Raw genomic sequence first — 16,787 nt, 5'->3', positions numbered from 1 at the left:
GCGAATGCCTTGCACTTGTTTGGGCGTTGACCACATTCCGCCCTTATTTGTTTGGGCGGCCCTTCAGCGTAGTGGCGGACCATCATGAATTGTGTTGGTTGTCATCACTTAAGGACCCTACTGGCCGCTTAGATCGCTGGGCCTTGCGATTACAAGAATACACGCTTACTGTTGTGTACAAGTCAGGCCGCCTGCATCAAGACGCTGACTGCTTGTCCCGCCACCCCGTTGACCCTCCTGAACTTCCTGACAATACTGCTGACGACTGCGTTTTGTCCATTTCGAACTTTCTCCACATCGGCGTCGAACAGAGTCGTGATCCTTCCCTGCGCCCCATTATTGATCACCTGCACAATGACAGCACCGATCCGCCCATCAGTATGTTTGTGCTGCTTAATAACACATTATACCGACGCAATATGCGCCCAGATGGTGTAGACCTTTTGCTTGTTGTCCCGACCCATTTACGCTCTGCTGTTCTTGCGCACCTTCATGATGCTCCTACAGCAGGGCACCTAGGAGTGTCCCGCACATACGACAATGTTCGACGGCGATTCTACTGGCCTGGCCTCTACCGCTCTGTTCGTCACTACGTCGCCGCCTGTGAGCTGTGCCAGCGCAGGAAGACCCCGTCTCTTCACCCTAGTGGGCCCCTGCAACCGTTCGCAGTTCCAACTGAGCCCTTTTCTCGAGTTGGTGTCAACCTGCTTGGGCCATTTCCCACATCCACTTCAGGAAACAAATGGATTGCCGTAGCGACCCTCTCCATAGCGACCATCACCGTGACTGGGACATCTCTTTACCTTTCATAACATTTGTTTATAACTCCTCACGGCATGATACCGCCGGATACTCTCCCTTTTATCTACTCTTCGGCCGCGACCCTCTACTTCCCTTCGACACCTTACTGCCTCTTGACGATTCCTCCTGCAGTTACGCTTCTGATGCTATCGCCTGCGCTGATGCCGCCCGACCGGCTTCGAGCGTCCCAGCGTTCTCAAAAGCACCGATCTTTCTCAAAAGCACCGAAAAGTTACGATCTCCAGCACCGTGACGCCTACTACCCTCCTGGCTCCCTCGTACTCCTCTGGCTCCCTGCTCGACGTGTAGGCATGTGTGAGAAACTTCTGCCCCGCTACGTGGGCCCTTACCAGGTCTTGTGGCAACTTACCGACGTGACGTACGAGATTATCCCTGTGAACCGCCACTCTCCTGCAAACCATCATCCAGAAGTCGTGCATGTCGCCCGTCTCAAACCTTATATCTCGCGCTCACCTGTGTAGTCTACGCACCGGGACTGTGCTTCTTCCGCGGGGGGGGGGGGGGGGGTATTGTTACGGTACGCAGTGAAAGAGACGATGACGAAGTGCTGGGCTAGTGGAGAAAGACGACGCTGCAGCTACGTCTGGTTCTCCTGTGAGTGTGTCCCTGACGGTGAACTGTTGCGGCTACGACGTACCATCGCCTCCTAACATCTCGACGTGCCTCGTAACAATATGATATGCTCACGTCATATGAATAATGAATCTGGTGGCCCTGTTTTGTATAGCTTCAACGAAATTTGTTAGATATGCTTGATGAAGATTCTAGATCGGCGATGCATATTCTTTTTTAGTTCTAAATTAAATATATGCTTGTAGTCTGACTGTTGTGAGGCTTCACGCAGATGGCGTTTTATGAAGTACTTTGCATTTTGCCTGCACTGTTATATGGCTGCCGTGGCCAGCATTTAATCCGCATGAACTCAGGATTAGCACCTGAATACCAAAGCCACTAGGCCACTATGATGGAGTGGAGATGTGTCAGAACACTCAAAGTGGTAGCAGACACAGTACAGTCAGAAACATAAATCTTTGCTGCACACCTGACCACACCATAACAGCACGGAAGCATGTTCTATATGGGATTCAAAATTCGTAAAAAGATAAGTTAGAATTGAGATTCCGTGAGACAGTGGCATCACAGTGCTACCCATCCTATGCTGAAAGCAGTGTGTGCATTAAGGATTGCATATAATTACATATAGTGAGCATACATGGTCTTGAAATTTGTTTGGCTTTCATTACTGACTTCTTTTCCCAACATGCCAGCCTTTCCAAACCAACATAAGGCAGCACTCACGGCTTGCTCCTCCTCGACGCTATCACAGGGTCCAAGGTGGTACCCCTGCAGACACTGCCGGCAGAATACAAACTGCAAAGAACAATTAATCCAACAGAACTTAACCCATGGAGACGAGTGCAGCATAGAGCAGCCTCAGCAGCAAACCCTCTCCTAACAGCACACTTGACACCGTCAGCTAGCTGGGTTTGAAAAACATAGCATGCAGCCGATCTGATTACATTTTTTGATTTCTCAACACTTTTCACTGGATCAAATGACGGCACACCCTGCACTGTTTCTTCCATTTATTTGATTATGTCAAGGCATGACAAAAGGCAGGAAATTAAAAAATATATATAAATAGAAACAGTTTACAATGCAACTGCATTAGCGTCCACATTTCGAGGAAACGCAGGTAGTATCGTCCTGCGTCACAAAATTCTATGAATGGCTGAGAGTGGTCATGCGGTCTCATGATGCCACACCAATCAGCACTGAACAAGGTCATGTGGCCCTGTGGCATCATGAACCTTGTGACTTATCAGGGAATTCAATAGCAAGACTGGCTGGTGGTAGTCGACAGGAGACATGACAAGGGTCTGCAAGGTTGTGGCATTATCCACAGGCAGGTAACATCTGACAAACAGCATGACAAAGTACCTCTGAAAGAGCAAAAGCACTCTCACTGAATATAAAAAATAAGTGAAAATTAATAGATACTAAAACAGCAAAATTTAAGAAAGAAGGTTTAGTTTGCATTTATGGGGTTTAATGTTTTAAAGACTCAGGCTACGAGTGATGCCGCAGCAGAGAGCATCGGATAATTTCGACTACCGAGAGTTATTTGCAGTGACATCACACAGCAGACGGGTGCCTGATATTCCACCTTGTTTATCAAAACATGGCCGCAGAGCCAGGACCAAAATGAGGTCTCCCAGCTCAGCAGATGAGTACTCTAAACACTGGGCCACCACTGCAGGGATTAAGATAAGAGCGAAAATAAAATTCATGACCTAGGAAAGACTTAAATGAATACATAAATGGCATAAATGTTTGGAATAGGCTGGCAACTGGGTGGCGACACCTGCTGCACTCAGCGGCCCTCCTAGCATGAACTTAGGCTGGAAGCGCAGTTCTGAAAGCTGGAAGGCCACCCTCTGTGCGCTGTCATTCATGATCCTGCTGCCGCGATGCCTTTGTTTCCCACAGCACCTTGGCCTTGCTACGCTGCTGATCATGACGAGCGTCCTTCGCATAACCCGCAGCACCTGTGGCCATCAGCGCATGCATGTTTCCCAGTTTTTTGTTCGCTTTCCCTGGCCAAACACAGAGAGAATCTTGGCTAAGCCCCTCTCATTAAGCACTAGTACTTGCTGAAGTACCAAAATTTAAAGGCAATACTCTACCAAAATTTCGTTAGTGCCACTAAGCTAATGCAGAATGTCATCAGTTAGTGACAAATCAGCATTTCATCCGCCTTAAACCCAAACTGAGTTTTGTGAAAGACCAAGCCAAAGGCAGCAAACTAAATTGAAGGCCTACGGACAACAAACTATTTTGGACCCAACGAGTGTTTCCCTATTTTCTCTTCCAAAGTTGTCGGAAAGTAGGAGATGGGAAATCACTGGGCATTGGCTTATGCCCCATATTTCTTCACGTGGCTCGCCACGAGGCAGCCTAATCGAAGCATTGGCTGCTGAGAGCATGGTGACATCAAACTTAGGAAACAAGCTCCATTTAGTTTCCAGCCTACAGTGTGCAAACGATGTGTTGTAAATTTTTGACACTGGGCACTGAGGTGTTCAAACAAGCACGATGCTGCTTTACAAATCTGCGGCTGCTTATCGTAGCTTAAGCCACTGGGATGAAATTCTGATTAAATGAAGTTGGAGTATATGTCAGAAACATAAGCTCACATAAAAATATGCAAGCACCATTATGCTAGTAGAGTGGTATAATGAGACAAGTCTGCACCAAACATACTTTACCCTTACTGGATATTCATGCAGGCAAGGGCTGTACTCAAACGTCAGTCTATTTGCAATATTTATGACAGCTGCTCCTGAATCAAGAAAGTGCGCACATAGCAGACTACACACTAGCTCAGTCAAGCAGATATTGCGGGAGCAGTGTTGCCAGATTGTAGACCAGTTTCGTACATCATCCACTTAACGTAATAGGCAAGGCCAGAAGCCGCTCTTAAGGCCGAAGTAGACAACCTCCACAAACGTGCATGTAAGCATTAAGCTGTTGGCTTTTCTCCATGCTGCTGCCCAGTTGGCGGCCCTTTGTACCACAGTGGATGAAATTGGGATGTAGATGGCACATGATGGACATTGCTGCAGATGGTGAAGAAAAGGGCGCTCACCCCACACTGACATGTGACTCGGCGGCAGTTCGGGTCCGGCGGTGGCAGCAGGCCCTGGCCGCAGCCAGGTCGTGGGCAGAGCACTCCACCCGCTTGCAGGACCCACTCCTCAGCTGCAAAGTGCTGGTACCGCTGGTACTGCAATTGGGGCAAAAAGTCACACCTTGGGGCTCCACCTTTCAAAGTTCAGAGACAACTCAAGAATCCACCAGTTACTACACAGAGAGGCATTGCAGCGCAAACCGCACACGATTAGATCTCAAGATATTTGATCAGGCAAAAGCTGTGCAGGCCATAGCTCCAAGGCAGTGTAATCGCCACTATAAGAAATAAAACTGCGCTGACGACTTCTACTTCTCTCCTGTGCCCTGTCTCTTGCCTAGTTTTGTGCTTTATTGTGTCATACCAAATAGAACCCCTTTACTTATTTATTTATTTATTCTGCAGAGTCACTTGGCTCCATACGGCAATATGCTGCAACATGGTGCCCTCTCATATCTGCCATCCAAATATTCAATCATGCTTAATACAAAACCACTTACCGTTTCATGGGCAACTTATGAGCGAATCTTGGAGGGGCAGTTTTGTAGTATTTTCCTAAGCTTCCATTACAGTGAGAGTGGCTGTTTCTAGTTACAAATGTGGCCAATGACTCACCATACAGAGGAAGACCTATTTAACCACCAAGTTCCAGTTTTGACATATTGCACGAAGACAGCACTGAGCTAGGAAGCGACACCGGCTGAGGAGGTAGAGCCCTGTGGTCCACACCAGCATGTGTCTGAGGTGGCAGAGAAGTGCCTTAAAATGGGCTAGTAATGTGCTAGCATTTATTCAACAATCCCACTTTGCACTAGAAATCTAGACGGGTTATTAGAACTCGGTGAGCAGAAATTAACACTTTTACAATTCTATCTGTGGCTACGGTTTAGAGCCAAAAGAAAAGTACAAGCTAGCTCGGAACATATACAATGATGCAGACATCATCAAAACTTAGTAACAGAAAGGACTGCACTCTTAGCAAGCTCGACAGACTTATTAGGGGTTGTCTGTGCGGTGACAAAAAAAAAGAAAAAATGTTATTAATGCTAGAAAATTCTTCTCATCTATTTTAGCACACATGCCAGTCCGATGAGTGCACGTATGCATTTAAAGTTTATACAATAAGAGTTATTTAGCTTAGAACAACTTCAGTCATAAATGCAAACTTCGAATGGTACAGTTTTGTTGGGCTAGCTAGAATGCGGAGGCCTGCGAGTTGTAAAAGCTTAGTGGGCAGTTTGGTGCACTTATAGCAAAATAAATAAGCTGCAGAACTATCTATCGTTCCAATCAATACAGTCATGTAGCGTCACCTTTCGTGTATCAAAACCAAAGTGAGCTTTCATATTGCAAGACTGGCTAGGCAAGTGTGGCAAAGGTAAGGTGTTCAGTTTCAAAAGATGGGTGTCAAGTGGCTACCTTAAATTGATACACAAAAAACCCTTCTACACTGCCGTGCTCGTTACCCGTTCCACATGCCCTGTTCAGGTGAAGCTGGAGGTGACTGACGACTTCAAAAAAGAAAAAAAAAACAATCACATGTAACACACCTGAATAGTGGCACAGTTACGAAGATAAAAATAACTTGATTTTATTTTTCTTCTTTGTACCACACACTGAAAACATTCTTTTCTACATTTCTTTTTTATGCCTGGCAGGTGCTGAACCACTGCACAACCATTTTTAATGCATTAAGTTGACCTTGAGTCCCCTGACCTGTTGACTCCAAGGCTGTTTTCTTTTGATTGTAATGCCGATTAAACACTGTGTTTATAAACCAGGTGGCCCCTTGCACATTATAATAAAGCTGGATTTAGGAAATACAAACTTATATACAACTTCCCATTTCTTTCTTTTTTGGTGGAACTAAAGCACTTAATGCGTACTGATAAACCACAACAAGCCAAGCTTGGAAGTGCAGCCTGCTGCCACCTCAGCACATGAGAGATGCGGTAAGCTGCTCTGCATCTTGCCTCGTGTGCACAGCTGCACACAAAGCAAGAGCCCACAAGGTAGGTATAGCACTCTCCCCTCTGCCGTTACCTACACTGTTTTCTGGGTTGTAATATTACTCCACCACATCATTCTCCTTCAAACCACCAGAGTATCATTCAGCTTCCCTCCTATTCTTCAACCTTGCCATGTTTTGCATGTTCCTCTATGATACTGCAACTCTTCAAGGCTACCGTATAAACGCGTGTAAGAGCCGCACTTTTTTTTCCAGATTCGAGGGCCAATTTCCGGGGTGCGGCCCATACATGCGACATACTCAAGAAAATTTTTTTCAAGTGAAAACAGACCAATCAGTGTGAGTGCGGCGTTTATTTACCATCTTCACTTACAAAGTGACTCTCTACCACTCAGTTGTCACTCGTTACCAATATGCTTACCCAACGCTTGACGGCAATTCATGAAAAATAAAGCAGAGAGCAACTATGGCATGCAACCACGCCAACCACGCCACCACTACTCACGTGCCTTTGACAGTCACAAAACAAAGCCAAGGTGGCGGGGCTGGCGATACTGTATGATAATGATACGACCCGTGAATTCGGGCGTCATCCGTGGGCGGTATCTGAAAGCTCCTATGCGTGTGCATTTTGAAGGCTGTGGGTTGTGATAAGTTTGGGTGTGGCCTTCACATGAATTTTTGTAAAAAAATGTTTGCCTCGGGAAATAGGGGGTGCGGCCTATACATGGGTGCAGCCCTTACATGCATTTACAGTCGAACCCGGTTATATCAAACCCGGATATATCGAATTTTGGTTATATCGAACTCACGAAATATCCCCTTGAAAATCCCATGTAAAAGTATAGGAAAGCCGCGTCATATATAGAACTCAATTTCGCCGGTCGTTCGATATATCGAACTCCGCACTACGCACTGGAAAGTGTGCCTTCCCCAAAGACGATCGCATCACCCTTGGCCGTTTGCCGCATGACGTTTTCAAGCCACGCGCGGAAGGAATCAGAAGGGACAGTTCTGGACAGCGCCGCGCCCATTCGCCAAAGGCGCACGCATCTGCAGTTATCGTTTCCCGCGCGCCAACACATGACGTTTGCAAGCCATGTGCGTGGGTGTGCCCATTCTTTTGCCGAGCTCTCTCCTTCAGCACGCGCTACGCATGCGCCAAGCCAGCTCAGCCCGTTTTCAGACAGACGTGGGACGCTTTCTCCAGCGTGTGTTGCGAACCCTCTGCGTGCGGCGACTGACGTGGCTATGGCGCCAGCGAACGTTAAGAAGCGGCAGGCTTTTTTTTCTTTTTTTTGGCGGGAGCCGTTTATCTTTGCATGTATGAATCAAGGGAAGCACGCCGTCAGCTGCTGCGATCATGATGCCCGCCCCAAGCGCGGCGTGATAAATCGAACCGGACTTGTGCAATCAAGCATTCACGGGCACTCTGCCAAGTTCACTCCCAGCCACCGGAGGAGCTATAAAAAGATAAATGTGCCCTGACGTTATCGCTGCGCAACATCTTGGCACGCTGCCAAGAAATGAGCTGTGGATGCGACGACTGAAATGGAGTGACACGCGCCATCGGCATGCAAGCGAAAACGCTCGCGATTTTCTGCCGCAGCCACACAGAAACCTTGTTTTGAGCTGCCGCGGTGGCTCGAGCGGCGAGCGGGACGCAGTTCCAACAAGTTGGAAATTTTTCGCTCTGTCGCTGCCGCTCGTCGCTGAGATCGCTCAATCGCTTGCATGTGAGCGAGTTGGCCTTAAAGCATTTTTTTTTCAAATTCTCGGGCGCAAAAGTGGAGAGAGGGTTCATTATGCGAGTTGGTTTATTACGCGGCAAATACGGTACCGTTTTTTCGCATCGTAAGTGCCGTCACAAGCCAATTCCTGTATATCGAATTATCGATATATCGAACTTTTTCGCGATCCCCTTCGAGTTCGATATATCCGGGTTCGAATGTATATGGTATAACTGGATATGAGGTTAGCCCCAGAGATACAGTCTTGGTCAAAGGTCTTGAAGACAAAGGATTTTTGTGTTGGCTGCAGAATGAAGTCGTCTTGGCACCGTTAAAAACTAAAGGGTCGTGAAATGCTTCAAGACAGTTTCTTGCTATGACAAGAAACTGTTTCCGAGCATTTTAAAGGCCTTCTGGTCTTTAATGATGCCGTCATGGTTCCAGTTAGCGGCCGAGACGAAAACCTCTTGTCTTCAGGGCTTCTGACCAAGACTGCACATCTCATTCAGTAATGGACCACACTATCACCCCATAAAAAATCTATTATTACAGGGACAGTTCACACAAGGAGGCCTGGCATAGCGGACACAAGGAGGTGGGCAGCCTGCATCCCCAGACAGGCAACCCCAAGTGAGAGGTGAGAGAGCCAGTCTGACATGGTGACAGTGCAATAATGGCACCACATGACCACGAACACAGGGGTGCTGTGGTGCATTTTCCTTGCCAATTCACTCCTGTGCCATCACCACTGACATGGCATGGCAAGATCGCCCCAAACGGTTGTTGCATCCTCACCTGTTCTGTTCCGAGCAGGCAGAAGTGATGGCACTCCTCGATGAGTGAGTCTGCACAGCCCACTGCACAACAGGGAACAACAACCGCTAGTCAACACACACACACAGCTGGCGCCGCCTTGACCTCCGAGGATGTGAGGAGGGGGATGCAAATGATAACTTCCTCCCACCTCACAGCAAACACTCAAAGCAGTGGAGATAACAAATTTTAGTCACGTATTCTGCCATTGCAATGATGTGCAACACATTACAAGAGATGACCAGTCACACGGATTGCACGAAAAAGGGGGGGACAGAAAGCAAAGGCAGGTGACTGACAATTCGTGCTCTTACAAGTCAGAAAAGTTTTCATTTTTCAAACAGTTCATACTTTCACACGTCTTTAGGAAAGTCTAGCTGTGCATTCCATATATTTATTTAAGAAATGATGCTAGGCTTGAAAAGCATAGAGATCGAGATGGATCCTTGTAGTAGCATTGGCATTATGTAACAGAGCGTCCCTGAGAGCCTGCTTCTTTGAGATATAAACACTATAAACCAAATCAAACAAAAAAAATGATTGCGGATTCAGCGCGATTAGGCTAACTTCGAAGTTTGTGCAATAGCACTTTTGTTTTAATTTCAGTTTAAGTTTCAGGTTGCCCACGGTCATTACCATATGGTAAAAACCCATCGCATTCATGTGAAATACCGCCCGACTTAGATATCAAGCCCTGGTTTAACCAAGTCATATAAATGTGCCTGCACGGCCTAGGAGCAGCGCATCTGACTTGGGACTCAACCATCTCTGTGGGTTCAATTTCTACTTCAAAAGTGCTGCCCTCCTGCAATTCGGTCATATGTCATTTGGTTTCGTGGCATCACACAAACTAAGGACCACTCAGTGAACGGCCATGTCACCTGTCAATTACCACCTCCTAGAGGCATCTCCATAAGAAGGACCAGAACAGCATCACTGACACACAGAAGTGGTGACACCACACAGACCACTTTCATGGCATCATGCCATGTTCCCAAAGCGCGACACCCCAACAAGAAAATTGGCATGGTGAAGCAAAGAGCTGCTCTTGCTCACACTGATTCGGGATTGTGTCGGAGTGCACATCCAGGGGGCCCTGCTCACCACTCACCGGGGCAAGGCAGAGTGGAGCCCAGGGTCGGGTGCTGCACAAAGCCTCGTTCGTCCAGTCGGCTACGGCAGTAGGCACAGAAGCACTCCAGGCACACAACATGTCCACACCGGAACACCAGCACCAGCTGGCTGCAGCAGGGGCAAACAAGGAAACCACATTGGCAGGGTAACAGAGGGCTTCTTTATGTTATCATTATTTTAGTACTAGGAGCACAAACCAAAAGCCGGCAACTGATATGTGATGTAAACAAAACAAAGCAAAGCTGAAGGAAAAACTGTGTTAGTCCCAACAAATTACAAGCAGTTGACGAGACCAAGCTAAGCTGCTGAGAAGCAGCTTCAAGGCACCCACGATCATACAGAATAATCCTGGGAAATAAAATAATAATAGGCCTTCAATAAGGTTTCGGTTTAGTGTGGTTGGTTCAGAATTTTCCTAAGGTAATTGATGAGCGCAAACAATAGATGATCCACGGGAGAGACAAGGACAGGCGCTAAAAACAGCTCGATTCTTTTTGGCAACAATGCATATATAGACCTCAGGTCACCCTTGTGCAAGCAAACCAGAAAAAGACGTCATCCGGCCCAAGTTAACCACGTCGCGAGCACAGGAACTTGTGTACTAAACTTCATACAGAGAAATGAAAGTGTTGCTACTGCAGTCTTCGGCATTTTTCTTTCCTATGATAGGTTTCAAGTGCCAATCACTCATGCTCATTTTTGCTTTCACCAAGAATCGATGTCTTATCAAATCGCAGTGCACATTTGCAAGTATGAATGTGTAACACGAGATGAAGACCAGGTATGTTCGGTTTTCAGTCCCGAGCAGTCCCGGACTACTTGCTGACAGGTGTCTGGTGTTTGATATTCCTCTGGCAGCCCAGAGGCTCCACCCACCAGTACAGCTCCTGGCTGGTGGGTGGAGCTTCTGGCCCATACTGAGTGAGACTCTCAGCACATTCTGAGTACCTTTCGCATTCCTAAAGACGATGTCATGCGCTAAACAATGACAAGCTCCGCAGCTAGTCTCCAAGAAGCTCTAAGACTTAAATCTTGCACCTTCGCTTTCTTGTCTTGAATTTCAGTACACGTGGAAGCATCCAGAGCCCCGAGCACGAATTGCTTGTTCATGCTCTCCCGAAGTTTTTCGCCTAGCTGTTTCACAATCTTTTCAGCGTGCAGGTCTGAAAGCATCACAAGCGAACTGCTGTGTGCTGCAGCGGCTAATGCTTCTTGTAGACACTTTTGCAAACGCTTTCGTCCCCTTTGCAGTGCAGCGAGTTTGGCCCATAGGACAACTTTGTGAGCAGTATTGGCAAACAAACCCTGCCAAACTGAATGGCATAAAACACTTGGTATGTCACGCTCCATTCGTGAAAAGCAAATCTATCTTAAGTATTACACGCACGCCAAAAGATAAACATGCGCGTGGCACTGGCACTAAAAAACTCGTGGTGAATGATGGTTGGCATCGTCTGCTAAAAGCAAACAATAGAGTGAGCTTGCAAAGCCATGTGACTATCGTGCTACTTCCAGTCAGCTGAGACCTGTCAACAAGCCATCAGTGACTGGAAAATCGAATTTACTTACCTCTGTCATCTTTGTTCTTGAGATTTCCTGCAAGCTCCCCGAGTCGCTCATCAATACAAAAGCCAGTCTGCCCGACGTGGTAAGTCTTCCCACAGGAAAGTGGGATAGCATACACCACTCCTAAGGTGCATGGGACGTGGGTAGTCCCATGCCTGATTTGGTGGTGCCTTATATCTTCATAAGGTTTCGCACCATATCAAAAAAGCAGCAAACAGGCATTCTATCCCTCTGGCTTTTTTTGCCCCGAACAAGCTATCTAAGCTGTCCTCCCTCATGAGCGGTGATGGAAGGCGTAGTTGCCAAATCAGGTATGGCAGTTCCCTTGTCCCATGCACCATCGGAGTGATGTATGCTACTGCACTTTCCTGTGGGAAGACTTATGTCGGGCAGACAGGTAATTGTATTAATGAGCAACTGAGGGAGCATGTGCTAAATTTTAAAAACAAAGATGACAGAGGTGTTCATCTAGCATCACACATTCTTACTCGCAAATGTGCACAGCAACTTGATAAGATGTCGATTCTTGGCAGAATTGAAAATGAACACACACGGTTGGCACGTGAAGCCTACCATAAAAAAGAAAGCTGTAGACTGCATTAGCGACACTTTCATTTCTCTGTATGCAGCCGAGTGCAAGTTCCTGTGCTCGAAACGTGGTTAACTTGAGCCGGATGACGTCCTTCCATGGTTTGCTTGCACCAGAGTGGCCCAAGGTCTACATATGCATAGTTGCCAAGAAGAATCGCACTGTATTTAGTGTAGTGCATGTCCTTGTCTCTTCCGTGGATCGTCAAGTGTTTGCGCTCATTAGTTACCTTAGGAGAGCACAAAGAACCTTTGATGGCATGCGGTTCTCGAAAAATGTCTACGCTGCTATTTTTTGTCCTGCACTAGTATCTGTTAATAGATATATAATTGTGGTGCAGGGTTTCAGGAGAGGAAACAATAAGGAGAATAAGAAAGGCATATCATGTACCTAGCAGGCACGTGTACCTGGGCAAAAGCGAAGAGTTTACCAAAGTCACTCAAGAGGAAAGTATCTAACAGTTGCATCGTACTAGTACTCATCTATGGGGCTGAATTGTGGAAGCTAATGGAAAGAGTTCTGCATAAGTTGAGGACAACACAGATAGCTATGGAATGAAAAATGGTTGGTACAACGTGAAGTGACAGGAAGCGTGCAAAATGTGTCAGGGGACAAATGCCAATTACTGACAGATCAATAAGTGGTCATGGGCAAGGCATAGAATGCAACGTCAGGATAACCAGTGGTCACTGGGAATAACTGAATGGATTCCAAGGGAAGGCAAAGCGTAGCAGGGAGTGCAAAAAAGTTAGATGGGTGGATGAGATTAGAATGTTTGCAGGAATCAAGTGGCTGCCACTGGAACAAGATAAGGGTAATCACAGGGATATGGGATAGGCCTATCGCACTATCACATTAAGAACTGGCCAATGTTTGGAGAGGAAGGGTACCTGGTGTCCAAGCAAGCCAGGCAAGGCACGTGCAGGTAGTTGTAGCGAATCAGCTGCAGCACGACGACCAGGTGCTCCCCGCGGGGTTCGCCGGTGCACTTGAAGAAAAAACGGGCAGCCCGGGTCTCGTGGCACACCTGGCACTGCCCTGACAGGCGACCCGCTTCGAGCACGTCTTTCCAACAGGAGGGATCCTGCATGCCAGCAGACACCGTGAGTATTTCCTGTACCTTTCAGAGCCGGCAAAAGAGAATGAATGCATTTTCCTCATACCTTATACAAACGAAAATAAAATTTGGTTTGATTTGATTTGCGGAACGTTAGGCCTGGAAGGGACCCCCAGTCAGCAGCACTTGCTGAATCCTTTTCTGAAACTGCTGCTTACGACAATCAAAGACTATTACAGAGGTGCATTTGCTGCTTTTCTGCAGTATTACTGCTGCTCATTTCTGCTGCAGATCTTACTTTGGTGCCCCCACAGCTAATATTTTGGTGCAAAATAGCCATTTCATCACCCCTAGCTGTTTGCTTTGGGTGTAACTGACTCCACCCTGTAAATGTCCCTGTGGCATGAGGACAAATACACAAGCAAAGCATGGCACAGAGGGAGATAACAGCACAGAGCTACACCATAGCGTTCTAAAGCGTTGTGCACTTTGTGGGCAACAATGCAAAAACTGTGCCCTTCAAAAGCATATCCCTTCAATTATTACATGTTTTTTTTTCGCCCTTTTACGAGCAAATAAAAAAAACCAAGTCCAGCCAATTCTTTGCTTTTCTTTCCTGGGGGAGCTTCGTCTGCTTGCCGGGGGGCCAAGGCCATTGAGATGGTGTCACCCGTTAATAATTAAAAGGATTATTAACGATGCGCACCACACCCTTAGAGTGAGTGGGGGTAGCTGTTCCGGTCGCAAAGGAGATGTCCTCGACCTGCATGGCAAGCTCAGCCGGAAATCAACTACCTTGTAGTGACAGAAGGAGGTGGCCGTTTGGTGCACAGCTGTCGCCGGTTCAAGCCAGAGTAAGGGTCGGAGTCAGAAGTAACAAACAAAACAGGCTTTATACACAGCGAGAGACAATACACAGGAATACACAAACACTAAAATTGCACAGAAGAGAGGTTCACAGAAAAACAAACCCTAAGCATGCAACTACAGAGGTATTCAATAACACAGAGGCTTTACAACACAGATCAAACACGAGAAAGTCACATAAACAAACACCAAATTGTTCACTGGGTACTGTTGCAGTCCGCCGCCTCGAGAGTCACGATGTGGCCGCCATACAAGACGAGCGCCGCTCCCTCGCAGGTCTGTGGGCTTGCCAGCAGCGGGTGATCCCCGGGAGTCCAGTTGTCGCACTTGTGAACACGCCGCAACCACTGACTGACTGACTGACTATGCAAGCGACGCGGCCTCCATAAATAGGGCACGCCGCGTCTGTCTGTTAAGGCACACTAAGGCTAGCGCACACACACACTTAGCTTTGCTGGTAAGAGCGCTCCCTTTTCCTCCCATTGAGCCTCGCGTCATCACTGGCTAGGACCCGTAGAAATTTCTGGAGACCTCTGGCATATTTCAGACTGATGAGTCACCGTCATCGCCGGGTGATGAGAAAGAGGACGACGGTGACGCGTACAAAGCTACGCGCTCTCTCGCGCGGGGAAGGAGGTTTTTCTCGAACCTTCCATGCGACGCCGCGCGGGCCTTGCGCCATGCTGGCTTAATAAAAATGTGCGCCGATTTCGTGACAGATGGCAAGCAGAGAGTCAGGCTGTCAAACAAACCATAAGCTTAATTCCTACAAGAGCATCCTCCTCAAAAGCTCTGCTAGATGTGGTTGTCCCCGTTATTAGAGTTTCCATTTGCTTTATTGTTTTCTATTTCACTTCACTGCAGAAGGAGACCTCCTGCATTTTCAATTTCTTCCAGGAACTGTTCCACCCTTGTTTCCCACCGTTCCGAGCCACAGCACGCTAATCCTTGCAAATCATGGTGCTTGTGCTTCGTCATGGCAAACAACACGTGCTTTCTCAAGTCAGGCACTCAGTTGTGTAACACTCAGATTGCATTTTTTAGAGCACAGCTCTTAAGATGCGCTTGAGTAGCGTCACAGTCAGTGTAACCAATGGGCAGCTACAGGGTGGCCTAGAGGCCTATCCTACCAGAGTTGACACTGCTGGCCAACCAAGGATGTAACATTCTGCTCAACTTCCCACGACCTGCCAAGGTCAACCATCATCATCTCATTGACAAGTTTTCCACCATACAAGTATTTCCCATAAACAAAAAATGCATGAACATTTTCTTGCATTCTGATTGAAAGATATGTCTACTAGCTAATTGAAGGTGTGCAAATGTGATAGCAGGTCGGAACAGGTAATGACAGAACACTGGAAGAAACCCATCAGCCATCACAGCATATTCCCTGCAGTAGATCAGGATGACCACAAAGGGATCTTGTCTATTTGTGCCCAGGCAGGATACGCTGCAATGGTCCATTTGTGCCAGCAGCAGTGCAATATGCAGATGCAGGGTTACAAGCACCAGAGAAGCTTTTTATGACTTATTAACAGCAAAAATTGCTGTTTCACTGCTCCTGTTATTCCATTGTTGTTCTCCACTGGTTGTAGCTAGGTGCAACCACCCGTGACTCTGTGCCCATTCTCATGTTAGAATGCCCAGCCCCACACTATGCTCTCTAAGCAAACAGTTTTGGGAGGCACATCCCAACCATTTCTTAGTGGCTACAGAAACAAAATGGGAGGTATGCACACAAAAGTCAGATGCGGTAGCCCTGTTCTGACGGTGGCAAAATACGAAAAGCAATCAAAAGCACAGAAACTCCTGCGCACTGGAGACCTCCATGGCATGTTGCAGTGGTGGGACACGGCGAGAAGGAACCCACCTGGTCAAGGACGAAGGAGCCCTCCCCACACGTTGCACAGCACACCCTGAGCTTGCCTGGCTGTACCTGGCCGCACGGCTGCTTGCAGTAGACAAAGAACAAGGCCTTGGTGGCCTCTGCAATGAAACAAAGCACAGGCTTGTCTCCCCGCCCAAGTCAAAAGACAAATCAGGCACTTTAACTTTCGCATGCATGGCACTTTCCACGTTTGCGACTGTCACAGTAACGTAAGATCCACAGACCTTCTTGCTCCCCATATCACAGACAGGAGAAGCGCCTGCAGTGTATTCACATTTGTTTTCTAAAATGCAACGGACAGAAAGGAAAGGGCCCTTGCAAGTGCAGAGTGACCAGACTTCAGTTGACACACCACCAACATGTCCAAAATGTTCACCTCCTCAGACCTGTTTACTCGTACTTGTGAGCCTTGGTGCCTCACATAAGGCAGGCACATCAGAGTGAGACCCAGCTTTCCTGAACACATGCTACCACATTCTACTGCACAGAAAACACATGCATTGACCAAGAACTGTCGGCTTTGGACAAAAACAAGTCCTTAATCAGTCTATAACTTTTGTGGCAGCATGCCTTCGTCTGTGCAGTGGGCAGGTTACAAACAAACTAAACATGGATGACCTTAGCGCATATGGTTATTGCTGTCATGACTCCCAGCTTT

General features: G+C 47.3%; 1 protein-coding gene across 1 annotated transcript in view; it reads right to left on the bottom strand.

Annotated features, from left to right (window-relative positions):
* The window catches only part of park (E3 ubiquitin-protein ligase parkin), a 28,350-nt gene that overhangs the window by 5,576 nt on the left and 5,987 nt on the right, over positions 1 to 16,787 (bottom strand). Inside the window, exons 3-8 of the mRNA XM_084607538.1 lie at positions 16,112 to 16,227; positions 13,205 to 13,398; positions 10,137 to 10,267; positions 9,008 to 9,069; positions 4,472 to 4,609; positions 2,122 to 2,193 (exon numbers count right to left, since the gene is read on the bottom strand). Coding sequence (XP_084463664.1) covers positions 2,122 to 2,193; positions 4,472 to 4,609; positions 9,008 to 9,069; positions 10,137 to 10,267; positions 13,205 to 13,398; positions 16,112 to 16,227 — 713 coding nt within the window. The remainder of the gene's footprint in view (positions 1 to 2,121; positions 2,194 to 4,471; positions 4,610 to 9,007; positions 9,070 to 10,136; positions 10,268 to 13,204; positions 13,399 to 16,111; positions 16,228 to 16,787) is intronic.

Source organism: Amblyomma maculatum, chromosome 6 (genome assembly GCF_055883805.1).
Source record: "Amblyomma maculatum isolate TAMU_Amacu chromosome 6, ASM5588380v1, whole genome shotgun sequence".
NCBI classification, from domain to species: Eukaryota; Metazoa; Arthropoda; class Arachnida; order Ixodida; family Ixodidae; genus Amblyomma; species Amblyomma maculatum.
This window is presented reverse-complemented; position numbering and strand designations above follow the sequence as displayed.